This window comes from Salmo salar, unplaced genomic scaffold (assembly GCF_965601325.2).
Source record: "Salmo salar unplaced genomic scaffold, fSalSal1 ptg000645l, whole genome shotgun sequence".
Taxonomy (NCBI): domain Eukaryota; kingdom Metazoa; phylum Chordata; class Actinopteri; order Salmoniformes; family Salmonidae; genus Salmo; species Salmo salar.
Window position 1 is genome coordinate 345,930 of NW_027675450.1, and position 21,005 is coordinate 366,934.

The 21,005-nt window shown below is 44.8% G+C and overlaps 1 protein-coding gene across 1 annotated transcript in view; it reads right to left on the reverse strand.

Moving 5' to 3' along the window:
• LOC123724029 (glycine receptor subunit beta) overlaps positions 1–21,005 on the reverse strand; it is a 54,795-nt gene that overhangs the window by 3,424 nt on the left and 30,366 nt on the right. The window contains exons 7-8 of the mRNA XM_082972306.1: positions 1,486–1,623; positions 1,061–1,213 (exon numbers count right to left, since the gene is read on the reverse strand). Of these exons, the coding sequence (XP_082828432.1) occupies positions 1,061–1,213; positions 1,486–1,623 (291 nt within the window). The remainder of the gene's footprint in view (positions 1–1,060; positions 1,214–1,485; positions 1,624–21,005) is intronic.

Consider the following 21,005-nt stretch of genomic DNA (forward strand, 5'->3'; position numbering starts at 1 on the left):
AACAGACAGAACAAACCTCTTCCACGGTAGGGTTAAAGGTTACAGATCATACCCAGAGGAACCCTGGCAGCGCTGGCATCAGGGCTGATACAGGAGGGTTAGGGTTAAAGGTTACAGATCATACCCTGAGGAACCCTGGCAGCGCTGGCATCAGGGCTGATACAGGAGGGTTAGGGTTAAAGGTTACAGATCATACCCAGAGGAACCCTGGCAGCGCTGCCATCAGGGCTGATACAGAAGGGTTAGGGTTAAAGGTTACAGATCATACCCAGAGGAACCCTGGCAGCGCTGCCATCAGGGCTGATACAGAAGGGTTAGGGTTAAAGGTTACAGATCATACCCAGAGGAACCCTGGCAGCGCTGGCATCAGGGCTGATACAGAAGGGTTAGGGTTAAAGGTTACAGATCATACCCAGAGGAACCCTGGCAGCGCTGGCATCAGGGCTGATACAGAAGGGTTAGGGTTAAAGGTTACAGATCATACCCAGAGGAACCCTGGCAGCGCTGGCATCAGGGCTGATACAGAAGGGTTAGGGTTAAAGGTTACAGATCATACCCAGAGGAACCCTGGCAGCGCTGGCATCAGGGCTGATCCAGAAGGGTTAGGGTTAAAGGTTACAGATCATACCCAGAGGAACCCTGGCAGCGCTGGCATCAGGGCTGATACAGAAGGGTTAGGGTTAAAGGTTACAGATCATACCCAGAGGAACCCTGGCAGCGCTGGCATCAGGGCTGATACAGAAGGGTTAGGGTTAAAGGTTACAGATCATACCCAGAGGAACCCTGGCAGCGCTGGCATCAGGGCTGATACAGAAGGGTTAGGGTTAAAGGTTACAGATCATACCCAGAGGAACCCTGGCAGCGCTGGCATCAGGGCTGATCCAGAAGGGTTAGGGTTAAAGGTTACAGATCATACCCAGAGGAACCCTGGCAGCGCTGGCATCAGGGCTGATACAGAAGGGTTAGGGTTAAAGGTTACAGATCATACCCAGAGGAACCCTGGCAGCGCTGGCATCAGGGCTGATCCAGAAGGGTTAGGGTTAAAGGTTACAGATCATACCCAGAGGAACCCTGGCAGCGCTGGCATCAGGGTTGATCCAGAAGGACAGCCAGGAGAGAACCACGATGAGAAGGGTGGGGGCGTAGACTCCCATCATATAGAAGCCCACCTGTCTCCTTAATGTAAAGATCACCTCCACACAGGTGTAGTAACCTACACACACACACACACACACACACACACACACACACACACACACACACACACACACACACACACACACACACACACACACACACACACACACACACAGGGTTAGGGTTCTTCAAAAGAAGTCTACAGCTTTATAAGAAGATAGCAATGTTCAGTGCCCTATTCAAGTATTTGCAGTACTCGCAGTAGTGGTGTGTGTGTGTGTGTGTGCGTGTGTGTGTGTGTGCGTGTGCGTGTGCGTGTGCGTGTGCGTGTGCGTGTGTGTGTGGTACCTGTTCCTTGGTAGAATTTGGTGCAGTTTCCGTACTCGATCTCTTGCTGTTTGATGTCAAACTGAGGCAGAGCGATTTCATCCATCTGCACTGGGTCTGCCATCCACATGAAGACCAGATCACTGGTGGTGTAGCCAACTATAACAGCATACAATAATAATATTATATATATATATACAATAACACCCGATATATCACTGGGTCTGCCATCCACATGAAGACCAGATCACTGGTGGTGTAGCCAACTATAACAGCATACAATAATAATATAAATATAATATATATACAATAACACCCGATATATCACTGGGTCTGCCATCCACATGAAGACCAGATCACTGGTGGTGTAGCCAACTATAACAGCATACAATAATAATATAAATATAATATATATATATACAATAACACCCGATATATCACTGGGTCTGCCATCCACATGAAGACCAGATCACTGGTGGTCTATAACAAGATACAATAATAATATAAATATAATATAACAACATACAATAATAATATAATAATATATATATATATACAATAACACCATATATATCACTGGGTCCCACATGAAGACCAGATCACTGGTTGTGTAGCCAACTATAACAGCATACAATAATATATATATATATATATATATATATACACAATAACACCCGATATATCACTGGGTCCCACATGAAGACCAGATCACTGGTTGTGTAGCCAACTATAACAGCATACAATAATATATATATATATATATATACAATAACACCCGATATATCACTGGGTCCCACATGAAGACCAGATCACTGGTTGTGTAGCCAACTATAACAGCATACAATAATATATATATATATATATATATACAATAACACCCGATATATCACTGGGTCTGCCATCCACATGAAGACCAGATCACTGGTGGTCTATAACAAGATACAATAATAATATAAATATAATATAACAACATACAATAATAATATAATATATATATATACAATAACACCCGATATATCACTGGGTCTGCCATCCACATGAAGACCAGATCACTGGTTGTGTAGCCAACTATAACAGCATACAATAATATATATATATATATATATATATACAATAACACCCGATATATCACTGGGTCTGCCATCCACATGAAGACCAGATCACTGGTGGTCTATAACAAGATACAATAACACCCGATATATCACTGGTGGTGTAGCCAACTATAACAGCATACAATAATAATATAAATATAATATATATATATACAATAACACCCGATATATCACTGGGTCTGCCATCCACATGAAGACCAGATCACTGGTTGTGTAGCCAACTATAACAGCATACAATAATATATATATATATATATATATATATACAATAACACCCGATATATCACTGGGTCTGCCATCCACATGAAGACCAGATCACTGGTGGTCTATAACAAGATACAATAACACCCGATATATCACTGGTGGTGTAGCCAACTATAACAGCATACAATAATAATATAAATATAATATATATATATACAATAACACCATATATATCACTGGGTCCCACATGAAGACCAGATCACTGGTTGTGTAGCCAACTATAACAGCATACAATAATATATATATATATATATATATATACAATAACACCCGATATATCACTGGGTCCCACATGAAGACCAGATCACTGGTGGTGTAGCCAACTATAACAGCATACAATAATAATATAATATATATATATACAATAACACCCGATATATCACTGGGTCTGCCATCCACATGAAGACCAGATCACTGGTTGTGTAGCCAACTATAACAGCATACAATAATAATATAAATATAATATATATATATACAATAACACCCGATATATCACTGGGTCTGCCATCCACATGAAGACCAGATCACTGGTGGTGTAGCCAACTATAACAGCATACAATAATATATATATATATATATATACAATAACACCATATATATCACTGGGTCCCACATGAAGACCAGATCACTGGTGGTGTAGCCAACTATAACAGCATACAATAATAATATATATATATATATATATACACAATAACACCCGATATATCACTGGGTCTGCCATCCACATGAAGACCAGATCACTGGTGGTGTAGCCAACTATAACAGCATACAATAATAATATAAATATAATATATATATATACAATAACACCCGATATATCACTGGTGGTGTAGCCAACTATAACAGCATACAATAATAATATATAATATATATATATACACAATAACAAGATACAGTTGAAGTGGGAAGTTTACATCCACTAAGGTTGGAGTCATTAAAACTCATTTTTTCAACCACTCCACAAATTTCTTCTTAAAACAAACTATAGTTTTGGCAAGTCGGTTGGGACATCTACTTTGTGCACGACACAAGTTATTTTTCTAACAATTGTTTACAGACAGATTACTTCACTTATAATTCACTGTATCACAATTCCAGTGGGTCAGAAGTTTACATACACTAAGTTGACTGGTGCCTTTAAACAGCTTGGAAAATTCCAGAAAATGATGTCATGGCTTTAGAAGCTTCTGATAGGCTAATTGACATAATTTGAGTCAATTGGAGGTGTACCTGTGGATGTATTTCAAGGCCTACGGTATAGCAAATCTCCCATTCCTCTCAACATTTTTTTGAAAAAGCTGTTGTGCAGCAACTTACTGCCTTCCAGAAGACAAATAATGTATACGAAATGCTTCAGTCTAGACTGCACTCATGAAGGTGGTAAATTACCTTTTAATGGCATCAGACCAAGGCTTTGCATTTGACCTTAGTGCTGCTTTTGACAACATTGATCAACAAATCCTAATTGGTCTACAAAAAACAAGTTCTTCTCTGGTTTGGGTCGTATCCGTTGGAAAGATTACAGTTTGTCTCTGTGGATGGTTTGTCATCTGACAAATCAATTGTAAGTTTCGGTGTTCCTCAAGGTTCTGTTTTAGGACCAATACTGTTATCACTATATATTCTGCCTCTTGGTGATGTCATTCAGAAACACAATGTCAACTTTCACTGCTATGTGGACGACACACAGCTGTACATTTCAATGAAACATGGTGAAGCGCCAAAATTGCCTCCAATTTGGTCCTGCTGTACATGCCTACACGTATGTACAGCAGTTTGGCCCTGTCCGGGGGTTTCATCGGATGGGGCCACAGTGTCTTCTGATCCCTCCTGTCTCGGCCTCCAGTATTTATGCTGCAGTAGTTTATGTGTCGGGGGGCTAGGGTCAGTCTGTTACATCTGGAGAATTTCTCTTGTCTTATCCGGTGTCCTGTGTGAATTTAAATATGCTCTCTCTAATTCTCTCTTTCTCTCTTTCTTTCTTTCTCTCGGAGGACCTGAGCCCTAGGACCATGCCTCAGGACTACCTGGCATGATGACTCCTTGCTGTCCCCAGTCCACCTGGCCGTGCTGCTGCTCCAGTTTCAACTGTTCTGCCTGCGGCTATGGAACCCTGACCTGTTCACCGGACGTGCTTGTTGCACCCTCGACAACTACTATGATTATTATTATTTGACCACGCTGGTCATTTATGAACATTTTAACATCTTGACCATGTTCTGTTATAATATCCACCCGGCACAGCCAGAAGAGGACTGGCCACCCCTCATAGCCTGGTTCCTCTCTAGGTTTCTTCCTAGGTTTTTGGCCTTTCTAGGGAGTTTTTCCTAGCCACCATGCTTCTTTCACATGCATTGCTTGCTGTTTGGGGTTTTAGGCTGGGTTTCTGTACAGCACTTTGAGATATCAGCTGATGTACGAAGGGCTATATAAATACATTTGATTTGATTTTGACGCTACGGTCACAAGATGCAGGACTCCTTATTGTCCCTAGAATTTCTAAGCAAACAGCTGGAGGCAGGTCTTTCTACTTTAGAGCTACATTCTTATGGAATGGTCTGCCTATCCATGTGAGAGACGCAGACTTGGTCTTGACCTTTAAGTCTTTACTGAAGAATCATCTCTTCAGTAGGTCCTATGAGTGCAGTCTGGGCCAGGGGTGCGAAGGTGAACAGCAATGCACTGGAAGGACGAACCACCCTTGCTGTCTCTGCCTAGCCGGCTCCCCTCTCTCCACTTGGATTCTCTGCCTCTGACCCTATTACGGGGGCTGAGTCACTGGCTTACTAGTGCTCTTCCATGCCGCCCCTAGGAGAGGTGCGTCACATTGTGTCAGGCTTTGATGTGCTCGACTTGAGTGGGTTGAGTCACCGACGTGATCTTCCTGTCTTGCGCCCGCTCGGGCTCGTGCGGTGGAGGAGATCTTCGTGGGCTCAGCCTTGTCTCAGGTTAGTACGTTGGTGATCTGTTGGCAAAGTGGGTGGGGTTATATCCTGCCTGGTTGGCCCTGTCCAGGGGTATCGTCAGACGGGGCCACAGTGTCGTCGTCCCCCCGTCTCAACCTCCAGTATCTATGCTGCAATAGTCAGTGGGACACTGTCTTATCTGGTGTCCTGTGTGAATTAAAGTTTGCTCCCTCTAATTCTCTCTATACCCCGTCCCCACCCAGAGGACCTGAGCCCTAGGACCCCCTTCCCCACCCAGAGGACCTGAGCTCTAGGACCATGCCTCAGGACCACCTGGCCTGATGACTCCTGATTGTCTCCAGTCAACCTGGTTGTGCTGCTGCTTCAGTTTCAACTGTTCTGCCTGCGGCTCTGGAACCCTGACCTGTTTCCCGGACTCCCCCCCCCCCCCCCCACCCGTAGCACGCGCTCCAGCAGGTATATCTCACTGGTCACGATAACAACACCCATCCGTAGCAGGCGCTCCTGCAGGTATATCTCACTGGTCATCCCCAAAGCCAACACCTCCTTTGGCTGCCTTTCCTTCCAGTTCTCTGCTGCCAATGACTGGAATGAATTGCAAAAATCGCTGAAGCTGGAGACTTATATTTCCCTCACTAACTTTAAACATCAGCTATCTGAGCAGCTAACCGATCGCTGCAGCTGTACATAGCCCATCTGTAAATAGCCCACCCAATCTACCTACCTCATCCACATATTGTTTTTATTTACTTTCTGCTCTTTTGCACACCAGTATTTCTACTTGCACATCATCATCTGCTCATCTATCACTCCAGTGTTAATTTGCTAAATTGTAATTACCTCACTACCATGGCCTATTTATTACCTTACCTCCTCATGCCATTTGCACACACTGTATATAGACTTTCTTTTTTTTCTATTGTGTTATTGACTGTACGCTTGTTTATTCCATGTGTAACTCTGTGTTTGTGTCGCACTGCTTTGCTTTATCTTGGCCAGGTCGCAGTTGTAAAGGAGAACTTGTTCTCCACTAGCTTACCTGTTTAAATAAAGGTGAAAAAATAAAAAATAAAATATTGTCTTGACCTCTGAATGCTCGGCTATGAAAAGCCAACTGACATTTACTCCTGAGGTGCTGACCTGTTGCGCCCTCTACAACCACTGGGAATATTCTTTAACCCTGCTGGTCATCTATGAATGTTTGAACATCTTAAAAAAACAATCTGGCCTTAATGACCATAAACGCTTATAATATCCACCCAGTACAGTCAGTTGAGGACTGGCCACCCCTCAGAGCCTGGTTCCTCTCTACCCAGTACAGCCAGAAGAGGACTGGCCACCCCTCAGAGCCTGGTTCCTCTGGTCTACCCAGTACAGCCAGAAGAGGACTGGCCACCCCTCAGAGCCTGGTTCCTCTGGTCTACTCAGTACAGCCAGTAGAGGACTGGCCACCTCTCAGAGCCTGGTTCCTCTCTACCCAGTACAGCCAGAAGAGGACTGGCCACCCCTCAGAGCCTGGTTCCTCTCTACCCAGTACAGCCAGTAGAGGACTGGCCACCTCTCAGAGCCTGGTTCCTCTCTAAGTTTCTTCTTAGGTTTCTGCCTTTCTAGGGAGTTTTTCCTAGCCACCGTGCTTCAACATCTGCATTGATTGCGGTTTGGGGTTTTTATGCTGGGTTTCTGTATAAGCACTTTGTGGCATCTGCTGATGTAAAAAGGGCTTTATAAATACATTTGATTGATGACTGTATGGACCTCGCTTTGTGCACGGGGGCATTGTCATGCTGTAGCATTAAGATTTCCCTTCACCAGAAATAAGGGGCCCGAACCATGAAAAACAGACCCAGACCATTATTCCTCCACCAAACTTTACAGTTGGCAATATGCATTGGGGCAGATAGCATCCTCCTGGCATCCGCCAAACCCAGATTTGTCAGACTGCCAGATGGTAAAGCGGGATTCATCATTCCAGAGAACGTGTTTCCGCTGCTCCAGAGTCCAATGGCGTCGAGCTTTACACCCCTCCAGCTGACGCTTGGTATTGCGCATGGTGATCTTAGGCTTGTGTGCGGCTGCTCGGCAATGGAAACCCACTTCATGAACAGACGAACAGTTATTGTGCTGACATTGCTTCTTGAGGCAGCTTGGAACTCGGTAGTGAGTGTTGCAACTGAGGACAGATGATATTTAAGCGCTATGTGCTTCAGCACTCAGCGGTCCCATTCTATGAGCTTGTGTGGCCTACCACTTCGCAGCTGAGCCGTTGTTGCTCCTAGATGTTCCCACTTCACAATAACAGCACTTACAGTTGATCGGGGCAGCTCTAGCAGAGCAGAAATTTGCCAAACTGACTTGTTGGAAAGGTGGCATCCTATGACGATGCCACGTTGAAGGTCACTGAGCTCTTCAGTACAGGCCATTTTACTGCCAATGTTTTTCTATGGAGATTGTATGGCTGTCTGCTTGATTTTATACTCCTGTCAGCAACAGGTGTGGCTGAAATAGACGAATCCACTAATTTGAAGGGGTGTACTTTTGAATATGTAGTGTACTGCCAATTTCTCCAAAACGGCATTGTAAGCGGGTTATGGTAAAGAAATTAGCATTTGATTCTCTGGCAACTGTTCTGGTGGACATTTCTGCAGTCAGCATATCAAAGTTTTAAGTTCCTTGGCATACACATCATGGACTAACTGAAATGGTCCACCCACACAGACAGTGTGGCGAAGAAAGTGCAACAGTGCCTCTTCAAACTCAGGAGGCTGAAGAAATGTGTCTTGTCACCTAAAACCCTCAAACTTTTACAGATGCACAATTGAGAGCATCCTGTCAGGCTGCATCACTGCCTGGTACGGCAACTGCTCCGCCCTCAACCGCAGGGCTCTCCAGAGGGTGGTGCGATCTGCACAACACATCACCGGGGGCAAACTACCTGCCCTCCAGGACACCTACAGCACCCGATGTCACAGGAAGGCCAAAAAGATCATCAAGGACAACAACCACCCGAGCCACTGCCTGTTCACCCCTGGCAAAGGGTGGCTACTTTGAAGAATCTCAAATATAAAAATTATTTAGATTTGTTTAGCACTTTTTTGGTTACTACATGATTCCATATGTGTTATTTCATAGTGTTGATGTCTTCACTATTATTCTACAATGTATAAAATAGTAAAAATAAAGAAAAACCCTGGAATGAGTAGGTGTGTCCAAACTTACTGTAGATACACCGAGTGTACAAAACATCAGGAACACCTGCTCTTTCAACAACATAGACTGACCAGGTGAATCCAGGTGAAAGCTATGATCCCTTATTGATGTCACCTGTTAAATCCACTTCAATCAGTGTAGATGAAGGGGAGGAGACGGGTTAGAGAAGGATTTATAAGCCTTGAGACATGGATTGGATGGATAGCATTATTCAAACCTTGTCTCTGATTTTCAAGCAAATTTAAGTCAGGACTGAGACCGGACCACCCAGGAACACTCAACACCTCTTGGAAAGCCATTCTGGTGTGTCTTTGGCATAAACATGTATATTAGTATTGTGGTGGCAGCATTATATTATGGGTTTGCTTGTCATCAGGGACTGGGGAGTTGGTCAACAGAAAATATAAAAGGAGACGAGGTGAGAAGTTATAGGAAAACCCACCGTCGTCTTCTGAAAACCGATTACTGGGATAAAGTTACATTTTTCAGTGGGACAATTAAACAAAGTGTTTATGCCAATGTAGGGATGTGGTGCTGACGAAAGACCAGGCCAATTCCAAATGCCTTGCAGTTGGTAGACCATACCCAATACAGCTCTACTCGCCCGTCGGCATGACAACAGTAGACCATACCCAATACAGCTCTACTCGCCCGTCGGCATGACAACAGTAGACCATACCCAATACAGCTCTACTCGCCCGTCGGCATGACAACAGTAGACCATACCCAATACAGCTCTACTCGCCCGTCGGCATGACAACAGTAGACCATACCCAATACAGCTCTACTCGCCCGTCGGCATGACAACAGTAGACCATACCCAATACAACTCTACTCGCCCGTCGGCATGACAACAGTAGACCATACCCAATACAGCTCTACTCGCCCGTCGGCATGACAACGGTAGACCATACCCAATACAGCTCTACTCGCCCGTCGGCATGACAACAGTAGACCATACCCAATACAGCTCTACTCGCCCGTCGGCATGACAACGGTAGACCATACCCAATACAGATCTACTCGCCCGTCGGCATGACAACAGTAGATCTACTCGCCCGTCGGCATGACAACAGTAGACCATACCCAATACAGATCTACTCGCCCGTCGGCATGACAACAGTAGACCATACCCAATACAACTCTACTCGCCCGTCGGCATGACAACGGTAGACCATACCCAATACAGATCTACTCGCCCGTCGGCATGACAACAGTAGATCTACTCGCCCGTCGGCATGACAACAGTAGACCATACCCAATACAGATCTACTCGCCCGTCGGCATGACAACAGTAGACCATACCCAATACAGATCTACTCGCCCATCGGCATGACAACGGTAGAGATGAAAAGACATGACACAACCCAGCCATAATGCTCCAGAGGGCCAGTAAACGGCAGAACATCCACTTCAAACATTTTATCCAGGACAGGATGGCACCGTAACAGCAGGGGCCCACCAAATGGCTCGCTGTGCTCTACAAGGACACCGAAAAACCCTGCTGTGTGGGAGAAATCATTACATAAGGCTGTGAGGCAAGAAGTGCACTGGTGCATGCTGTGATCATTGTGTGCTGTAGACATTTGAAAATGATATTGTGCATTCTCCCTGTTGTGAATAACTTCTCTGTATTTCAAGGAGAACATGTCATGTTTTGTATCGTTATGTAGGGAACATTATGCCCTGAACAATGACCCACCTTTCCCGGTTGCACAAAGGATGTATCCATCGATAACGGAACAATATTCAATTCCCTAAGGAAAGAGACTCTCCTCCTGGGGCAGCGTGACCTCGTGCTAAGAGAGACCATGGAATGTTTCAGCCAATCAGGCAGGGAGACTCAGAAACTAGCCCCACTCTCATTGTCCATTCCAACTGAACTATGAAAGACAGGCACAAATAATTGCCACGGCCGACCGAAATCCTTCTGCTGCTCAGACGTTAGCATAGTTGGTAACTGGAAATCCTTCTGCTGCTCAGACGTTAGCATAGTTGGTAACTGGAAATCCTTCTGCTGCTCAGACGTTAGCATAGCTGGTAACTGGAAATCCTTCTGCTGCTCAGACGTTAGCATAGTTGGTAACTGGAAATCCTTCTGCTGCTCAGACGTTAGCATAGTTGGTAACTGGAAATCCTTCTGCTGCTCAGACGTTAGCATAGTTGGTAACTGGAAATCCTTCTGCTGCTCAGACGTTAGCATAGTTGGTAACTGGAAATCCTTCTGCTGCTCAGACGTTAGCATAGTTGGTAACTGGAAATCCTTCTGCTGCTCAGACGTTAGCATAGTTGGTAACTGGAAAGCGCTCTTGCTTATTGATCATCCCTGATCTCAATGAGTGGAGGCCAAACACCAATATTGGAATTTTAACAATTGTCCTCTGCTTTCACTTTGATCTCAGTTGGACGAATACACCACCCCGGGACTGAATACACCACCCCGGGAACTGAATACACCACCCCGGGACTGAATACACCACCCCAGAACTGAATACACCACCCCGGAACTGAATACACCACCCCGGAACTGAATACACCACCCCGGGAACTGAATACACCACCCCGGGACTGAATACACCACCCCCGGAACTGAATACACCACCCGGGAACTGAATACACCAACCCGGAACTGAATACACCACCCCGGAACTGAATACACCACCCGGGGAACTGAATACACCAACCCGGAACTGAATACACCACCCGGGAACTGAATACACCAACCCGGAACTGAATACACCACCCCCGGAACTGAATACACCACCCGGGAACTGAATACACCAACCCGGAACTGAATACACCACCCCGGGAACTGAATACACCACCCGGGAACTGAATACACCACCCCGGGAACTGAATACACCACCCGGGAACTGAATACACCACCCCAGAACTGAATACACCACCCCGGAACTGAATACACCACCCCGGAACTGAATACACCACCCCGGGACTGAATACACCACCCCGGGAACTGAATACACCACCCCGGAACTGAATACACCACCCGGGAACTGAATACACCACCCGGGAACTGAACACACCACCCGGGAACTGAATACACCACTCCGGGACTGAATACACCACCCCGGAACTGAATACACCACCCCGGGACTGAATACACCACCCCGGAACTGAATACACCACCCCGGGAACTGAATACACCACCCCGGAACTGAATACACCATCAATGATAGGTGGTGCCCAATTTACTGTAGAATATAGATAGATCCATATTTTGTATCCCATAATGAATTACCCAATGAATGAGACATTATCATAACATTAGGCCACACCTGTCACAGGTGTTGTAAGGAGTGGACCAAAATGCAGCGGGTAAAGTGCTCATCTTCTTATTTATTAAAGAAAACACTTAATCACGAAATAAACAGACGACGATAACAGTCCAGTAAGGAGCACAGACTATACTGGAAACAACCAGCCACAAAACACACCCAACTAAATATGGCCTCCAATTAGAGACAACGATAACAGTCCAGTAAGGTGCACAGACTATACTGGAAACAACCAGCCACAAAACACACCCAACTAAATATGGCCTCCAATTAGAGACAACGATAACAGTCCAGTAAGGTGCACAGACTATACTGGAAACAACCAGCCACAAAACACACCCAACTAAATATGGCCTCCAATTAGAGACAACGATAACAGTCCAGTAAGGTGCACAGACTATACTGGAAACAACCAGCCACAAAACACACCCAACTAAATATGGCCTCCAATTAGAGACAACGATAACAGTCCAGTAAGGTGCACAGACTATACTGGAAACAACCAGCCACAAAACACACCCAACTAAATATGGCCTCCAATTAGAGACAACGATAACAGTCCAGTAAGGTGCACAGACTATACTGGAAACAACCAGCCACAAAACACACCCAACTAAATATGGCCTCCAATTAGAGACAACGATAACAGTCCAGTAAGGTGCACAGACTATACTGGAAACAACCAGCCACAAAACACACCCAACTAAATATGGCCTCCAATTAGAGACAACGATAACAGTCCAGTAAGGTGCACAGACTATACTGGAAACAACCTGCCACAAAACACACGTGAAAACAAACACAACTAAATATGGCCTCCAATTAGAGACAACAATAACCAGCTGCTTCTAATTGGAGGTCATTGACAAAACTAACATAGAAAAGCTAGATAAACACATAGAAATAGATAACATAAAACATAAACCAAAAACCCTAACACCCCCTGCCACGCCCTGACCAAACTACAATGATAAATAACCCCTTTTACTGGTCAGGACGTGACAACACCGCTACTACGAAGACACACCAGAGAGAAGACAGATGGCACTGTACTGGATGGCTGTGGTTTGGGAGCTGAGCTATTTGGAATTATTTTGGCATTTATCTTTACTTTATTTTCCTGAAATGTATTTGCTATCCTTTTTTATAACCGGCAAGAACTTTTGAACATCAGATCGTCAGTTACTTTCCCCAATTCCAGCTTCAACTTCGACTAATCTGCCCTGGGCTCTTTCTGTAATTACGACCCAATTTTCAGGCAATCCAAGAGGAAACGCCGGCATTACAGAGGCAGGAGAGGGAGAGTCCTGGTGAGATTAATGAGAAGGGAAAACCGGCCACCCCTTCCCTGCATTCCATTGGCCAAGAAGATGGATGACCTTGGATCAAGGATTTGCTTGTAACAGCAATATTCTCCGCTTTTCAGAAACATGTCTTTTGGTCAAGACACTCCAATAAGGATGGGAGAAATGTAAAATTTCTCTTAACGTTTAAACGTAAATAAAAATCATACAATTATGTGAATTCAGAATTCAGATGTGGTTCTGTGTATGACCACTAAGAATTTCTGCAGTTCAATCTATCACATTCCTGGTTACTGACATACCTAGGTACCACAGCCACAAAGTCTTAATGCCCACCTATTTCTACAATTGATCTTCTTAAAATGTGATTTTAAACCTAACCCTAACCTTAATCCTAACCTTAACCACATGGCTAACCTTATGCCTAACCCGAACCTTAAATGAACACCAAAAAGATAATTTTGACTTTGTGTTTGTGGTAACTAGTGGAAACCCTACCAGATGGTGCTCACCTTACTGCGGTCCACCACTCACTCAGCAACGATGGTATTAATGAGTTTTACATTCTCTGCCCTCCATGTTGTTCTCAGTTGTCAGTTAAACAGGAAGTACCTGGTGACTTGATCCATTGAGAATAGATCATCAGAATCAGAGATTATGCTACAGGACTGCTTTGCTAGCGCTGATTAGAATATGTTCCGAAACTCCACCTATAACACCAACGAGCTAACCCCCTCCGTCACCGGCTTCATAAGGAAATGGATCGGCGACGTTGTCCCAACACTGAAGGTTTGCTGCTTCCCCAATCAAAAGCCCTGGTTTGACACCTCCGTCACTGGCTTCATAAGGAAATGGATCGGGGACGTTGTCCCAACACTGAAGGTTTGCTGCTTCCCCAATCAAAAGCCCTGGTTTGACACCTCCGTCACCGGCTTCATAAGGAAATGGATCGGGGACGTTGTCCCAACACTGAAGGTTTGCTGCTTCCACAATCAAAAGCCCTGGTTTGACACCTCCGTCACCGGCTTCATAAGGAAATGCATCGGGGACGTTGTCCCAACACTGAAGGTTTGCTGCTTCCCCAATCAAAAGCCCTGGTTTGACACCTCCGTCACTGGCTTCATAAGGAAATGCATCGGGGACGTTGTCCCAACACTGAAGGTTTGCTGCTTCCACAATCAAAAGCCCTGGTTTGACACTGAGGTTGGCGCTAAACTAAAGGACAGGACTATCACAGACAACCCTGAGGCTACGGCTGAGGACAGGAACAAGGACAACAAGTCCCGCTAGGACCTCTGCAGAGTTATCAAACGAGCAAAAGGACAGTATAGAAGTAACGTGGCCTCCTATTTCACAGAGTACGCTGCATGTCGCATGAGCCGCAGTCCATTACGGATTACAAAGGAAGACCGACACGTGATGTGCCCAACGATGCCTCTCTACCAGACCAGCTCAATGCATTTTATGCACGTTTTGACAATAACAACACCATACAGTGAGGGAGGGCCACGCCGACCCAGAGGACTGGGTGATCTCACTCTTCAAGGCCGACGAAAGGTTTTTAATCAGGTCGGCACTCGCAAGGCCGCGGGGCTGGACGGTATTCCAGGGTGCGTTCTCAGAGCATGCTCAGATTAGTTGGCAGGCATATTCATGGTAATGTCCAATCTCTCCTTGTCCCAGTCTGTAATGTCCAATCTCTCCTTGTCCCAGTCTGTAATGTCCAATCTCTCCTTATCCGAGTCTGTAATGTTTCTCTCCTTGTCCCAGTCTGTAATGTCCAATCTCTCCTTATCCCAGTCTGTAATGTCCAATCTCTCCTTATCCCAGTCTGTAATGTCCAATCTCTCCTTGTCCCAGTCTGTAATGTCCAATCTCTCCTTTTCCCAGTCTGTAATATCCAATCTCTCCTTATCCCAGTCTGTAATGTCCAATCTCTCCTTAGCCCAGTCTGTAATGTCCAATCTCTCCTTAGCACACTCTGTAATGTCCAATCTCTCCTTGTCCCAGTCTGTAATGTTTCTCTCCTTGTCCCAGTCTGTAATGTCCAATCTCTCCTTATCACAGTCTGTAATGTCCAATCTCTCCTTGTCCCAGTCTGTAATGTTCAATCTCTCCTTGTCCCAGTCTGTAATGTCCAATCTCTCCTTGTCCCAGTCTGTAATGTCCAATCTCTCCTTACCCCAGTCTGTAATGTCCAATCTCTCCTTGTCCCAGTCTGTAATGTCCAATCTCTCCTTATCCCAGTCTGTAATGTTTCTCTCCTTATCCCAGTCTGTAATGTCCAATCTCTCCTTATCCCAGTCTATAATGTCCAATCTCTCCTTGTCCCAGTCTCTAATGTTTCTCTCCTTGTCCCAGTCTGTAATGTCCAATCTCTCCTTATCCCAGTCTGTAATGTCCAATCTCTCCTTAACCCAGTCTGTAATGTCCAATCTCTCCTTGTCCCAGTCTGTAATGTCCAATCACTCCTTGTCCCAGTCTGTAATGTCCAACCTCTTCTTATCCCAGTCTGTAATGTCCAATCTCTCCTTGTCCCAGTCTGTAATGTCCAATCTCTCCTTATCCCAGTCTGTAATGTTTCTCTCCTTGTCCCAGTCTGTAATGTCCAATCTCTCCTTGTCCCAGTCTGTAATGTCCAATCTCTCCTTATCCCAGTCTGTAATGTTTCTCTCCTTATCCCAGTCTGTAATGTCCAATCTCTCCTTGTCCCAGTCTGTAATGTCCAATCTCTCCTTATCCCAGTCTGTAATGTCCAATCTCTCCTTATCCCAGTCTGTAATGTCCAATCTCTCCTTGTCCCAGTCTGTAATGTCCAATCTCTCCTTATCCCAGTCTGTAATGTCCAATCTCTCCTTATCCCAGTCTGTAATGTCCAATCTCTACTTGTCCCAGTCTGTAATGTCCAATCTCTCCTTATCCCAGTCTGTAATGTCCAATCTCTCCTTGTCCCAGTCTGTAATGTTTCTCTCCTTATCCCAGTCTGTAATGTCCAATCTCTCCTTATCCCAGTCTGTAATGTCCAATCTCTCCTTATCCCAGTCTGTAATGTCCAATCTCTCCTTATCCCAGTCTGTAATGTCCAATCTCTCCTTATCCCAGTCTGTAATGTTTCTCTCCTTGTCCCAGTCTGTAATGTCCAAACTCTCCTTGTCCCAGTCTGTAATGTCCAATCTCTCCTTATCCCAGTCTGTAATGTCCAATCTCTCCTTGTCCCAGTCTGTAATGTCCAATCTCTCCTTATCCCAGTCTGTAATGTCCAATCTCTCCTTGTCCCAGTCTGTAATGTCCAATCTCTCCTTAACCCAGTCTGTAATGTCCAATCTCTCCTTATCCCAGTCTGTAATGTCCAATCTCTCCTTGTCCCAGTCTGTATTGTCCAATCTCTCCTTATCCCAGTCTGTAATGTCCAATCTCTCCTTATCCCAGTCTGTAATGTCCAATCTCTCCTTGTCCCAGTCTGTAATGTTTCTCTCCTTATCCCAGTCTGTAATGTTTCTCTCCTTGTCCCAGTCTGTAATGTCCAATCTCTCCTTATCCCAGTCTGTAATGTCCAATCTCTCCTTATCCCAGTCTGTAATGTCCAATCTCTCCTTGTCCCAGTCTGTAATGTCCAATCTCTCCTTGTCCCAGTCTGTAATGTTTCTCTCCTTGTCCCAGTCTGTAATGTCCAATCTCTCCTTGTCCCAGTCTGTAATGTCCAATCTCTCCTTGTCCCAGTCTGTAATGTCCAATCTCTCCTTGTCCCAGTCTGTAATGTCCAATCTCTCCTTATCCCAGTCTGTAATGTCCAATCTCTCCTTGTCCCAGTCTGTAATGTCCAATCTCTCCTTATCCCAGTCTGTAATGTCCAATCTCTCCTTATCCCAGTCTGTAATGTCCAATCTCTCCTTGTCCCAGTCTGTAATGTCCAATCTCTCCTTATCCCAGTCTGTAATGTCCAATCTCTCCTTATCTCAGTCTGTAATGTTCAACCTCTCCTTATCCCAGTCTGTAATGTCCAATCTCTCCTTATCCCAGTCTGTAATGTCCAATCTCTCCTTATCCCAGTCTGTAATGTCCAATCTCTCCTTATCTCAGTCTGTAATGTTCAACCTCTCCTTATCCCAGTCTGTAATGTCCAATCTCTCCTTATCCCAGTCTGTAATGTCCAATCTCTCCTTGTCCCAGTCTGTAATGTCCAATCTCTCCTTATCCCAGTCTGTAATGTCCAATCTCTCCTTGTCCCAGTCTGTAATGTCCAATCTCTCCTTATCCCAGTCTGTAATGTCCAATCTCTCCTTATCCCAGTCTGTAATGTCCAATCTCTCCTTATCCCAGTCTGTAATGTTTCTCTCCTTATCCCAGTCTGTAATGTCCAATCTCTCCTTGTCCCAGTCTGTAATGTCCAATCTCTCCTTATCCCAGTCTGTAATGTCCAATCTCTCCTTATCCCAGTCTGTAATGTCCAATCTCTCCTTAACCCAGTCTGTAATGTTTCTCTCCTTGTCCCAGTCTGTAATGTCCAATCTCTCCTTATCCCAGTCTGTAATGTTTCTCTCCTTGTCCCAGTCTGTAATGTTTCTCTCCTTATCCCAGTCTGTAATGTCCAATCTCTCCTTGTCCCAGTCTGTAATGTCCAATCTCTCCTTGTCCCAGTCTGTAATGTCCAATCTCTCCTTGTCCCAGTCTGTAATGTCCAATCTCTCCTTGTCCCAGTCTGTAATGTCCAATCTCTCCTTGTCCCAGTCTGTAATGTCCAATCTCTCCTTATCCCAGTCTGTAATGTCCAATCTCTCCTTGTCCCAGTCTGTAATGTTTCTCTCCTTGTCCCAGTCTGTAATGTCCAATCTCTCCTTGTCCCAGTCTGTAATGTCCAATCTCTCCTTGTCCCAGTCTGTAATGTCCAATCTCTCCTTGTCCCAGTCTGTAATGTCCAATCTCTCCTTATCCCAGTCTGTAATGTCCAATCTCTCCTTATCCCAGTCTGTAATGTCCAATCTCTCCTTGTCCCAGTCTGTAATGTCCAATCTCTCCTTATCCCAGTCTGTAATGTCCAATCTCTCCTTATCCCAGTCTGTAATGTCCAATCTCTCCTTATCCCAGTCTGTAATGTCCAATCTCTCCTTGTCCCAGTCTGTAATGTCCAATCTCTCCTTGTCCCAGTCTGTAATGTCCAATCTCTCCTTGTCCCAGTCTGTAATGTCCAATCTCTCCTTATCCCAGTCTGTAATGTCCAATCTCTCCTTATCCCAGTCTGTAATGTCCAATCTCTCCTTATCCCAGTCTGTAATGTCCAATCTCTCCTTATCCCAGTCTATAATGTCCAATCTCTCCTTGTCCCAGTCTGTAATGTTTCTCTCCTTGTCCCAGTCTGTAATGTCCAACCTCTTCTTATCCCAGTCTGTAATGTCCAATCTCTCCTTGTCCCAGTCTGTAATGTCCAATCTCTCCTTGTCCCAGTCTGTAATGTCCAATCTCTCCTTATCCCAGTCTGTAATGTCCAATCTCTCCTTGTCCAAGTCTGTAATGTCCAACCTCTCCTTATCCCAGTCTGTAATGTTTCTCTCCTTATCCCAGTCTGTAATGTCCAATCTCTCCTTATCCCAGTCTGTAATGTTTCTCTCCTTATCCCAGTCTGTAATGTCCAATCTCTCCTTGTCCCAGTCTGTAATGTCCAATCTCTCCTTATCCCAGTCTGTAATGTTTCTCTCCTTATCCCAGTCTGTAATGTCCAATCTCTCCTTGTCCCAGTCTGTAATGTCCAATCTCTCCTTATCCCAGTCTGTAATGTTTCTCTCCTTGTCCCAGTCTGTAATGTCCAATCTCTCCTTGTCCCAGTCTGTAATGTCCAATTTCTCCTTGTCCCAGTCTGTAATGTCCAATCTCTCCTTGTCCCAGTCTGTAATGTCCAATCTCTCCTTATCCCAGTCTGTAATGTCCAATCTCTCCTTGTCCCAGTCTGTAATGTTTCTCTCCTTGTCCCAGTCTGTAATGTCCAATCTCTCCTTAGCCCAGTCTGTAATGTCCAATCTCTCCTTATCCCAGTCTGTAATGTCCAATCTCTCCTTATCCAAGTCTGTAATGTCCAATCTCTCCTTAGCCCAGTCTGTAATGTCCAATCTCTCCTTATCCCAGTCTGTAATGTCCAATCTCTCCTTATCCCAGTCTGTAATGTTTCTCTCCTTGTCCCAGTCTGTAATGTCCAATCTCTCCTTGTCCCAGTCTGTAATGTCCAATCTCTCCTTGTCCCAGTCTGTAATGTCCAATCTCTCCTTGTCCCAGTCTGTAATGTCCAATCTCTCCTTATCCCACTCTGTAATGTCCAATCTCTCCTTATCCCAGTCTGTAATGTCCAATCTCTCCTTGTCCCAGTCTGTAATGTTTCTCTCCTTGTCCCAGTCTGTAATGTCCAATCTCTCCTTAACCCAGTCTGTAATGTCCAATCTCTCCTTGTCCCAGTCTGTAATGTCCAATCTCTCCTTATCCCAGTCTGTAATGTCCAATCTCTCCTTATCCCAGTCTGTAATGTCCAATCTCTCCTTGTCCCAGTCTGTAATGTCCAATCTCTCCTTATCCCAGTCTGTAATGTCCAATCTCTCCTTATCTCAGTCTGTAATGTTCAACCTCTCCTTATCCAGTCTTTAATCCCCACATGTTTTAAGATGACCACCATCATTCTAGAACTTTAAGGCTTTAAGCCCCAATGACTAACCGCCCTGTAGCCCTCACAGCTGTAGTCATGAAGGGCTTTGAGAAGCTGGTTATGGCACACATCAACTCCACCACTCTGGACCCACTCCAGTTTACATACCGCCCCAACAGATCCACAGACGACGCAATCTCAGGTGCACACTGCCCTCACCCACCTAGATGAGAGGAATACCTACAGTGAGCTCCAAAAGTATTGGGACAGTGACCCATTTGTTGCTTTGGCTCTGTACTCCAGCACTTTGGATTTGAAATGATACAACGACTCTGAGGTTAAAGTGCAGACTGTCAGCTCCAATTTGAGGGTATTTTCATCCATATCGGCTAAACCGTTTAGAAATTGCAGCACTTTTTGTACATAGGCCCCCCATTTTGGGGGACCTAAAATATTGGGACAAACTTACTTATCTGTGTATTAAAGTAGTAAAAAGTATAGTATTTGGTCCCATATTCCTAGCACGCAATGCTTACATCAAACCTGTGACTCTGCAACCTTGTTGGATGCATTTGCTGTGTGTTTTGGTTGTGTTTCAGATTATTTTGTGCCCAATAGAAATTAATGTTAATTATTGTATCAATAATGAATCATGTGTATCATGTGTCATTTTGTATTCAATATTATTGTAAATAAGAATATAATATGTTTCTAAACACTCTACATTAGAGAAAGTTACAGAAGCATAAACATCATGCCCTCCCAAAATGCTAACCACCCCTGTTATTGTAATGGTGAGAGGTTAG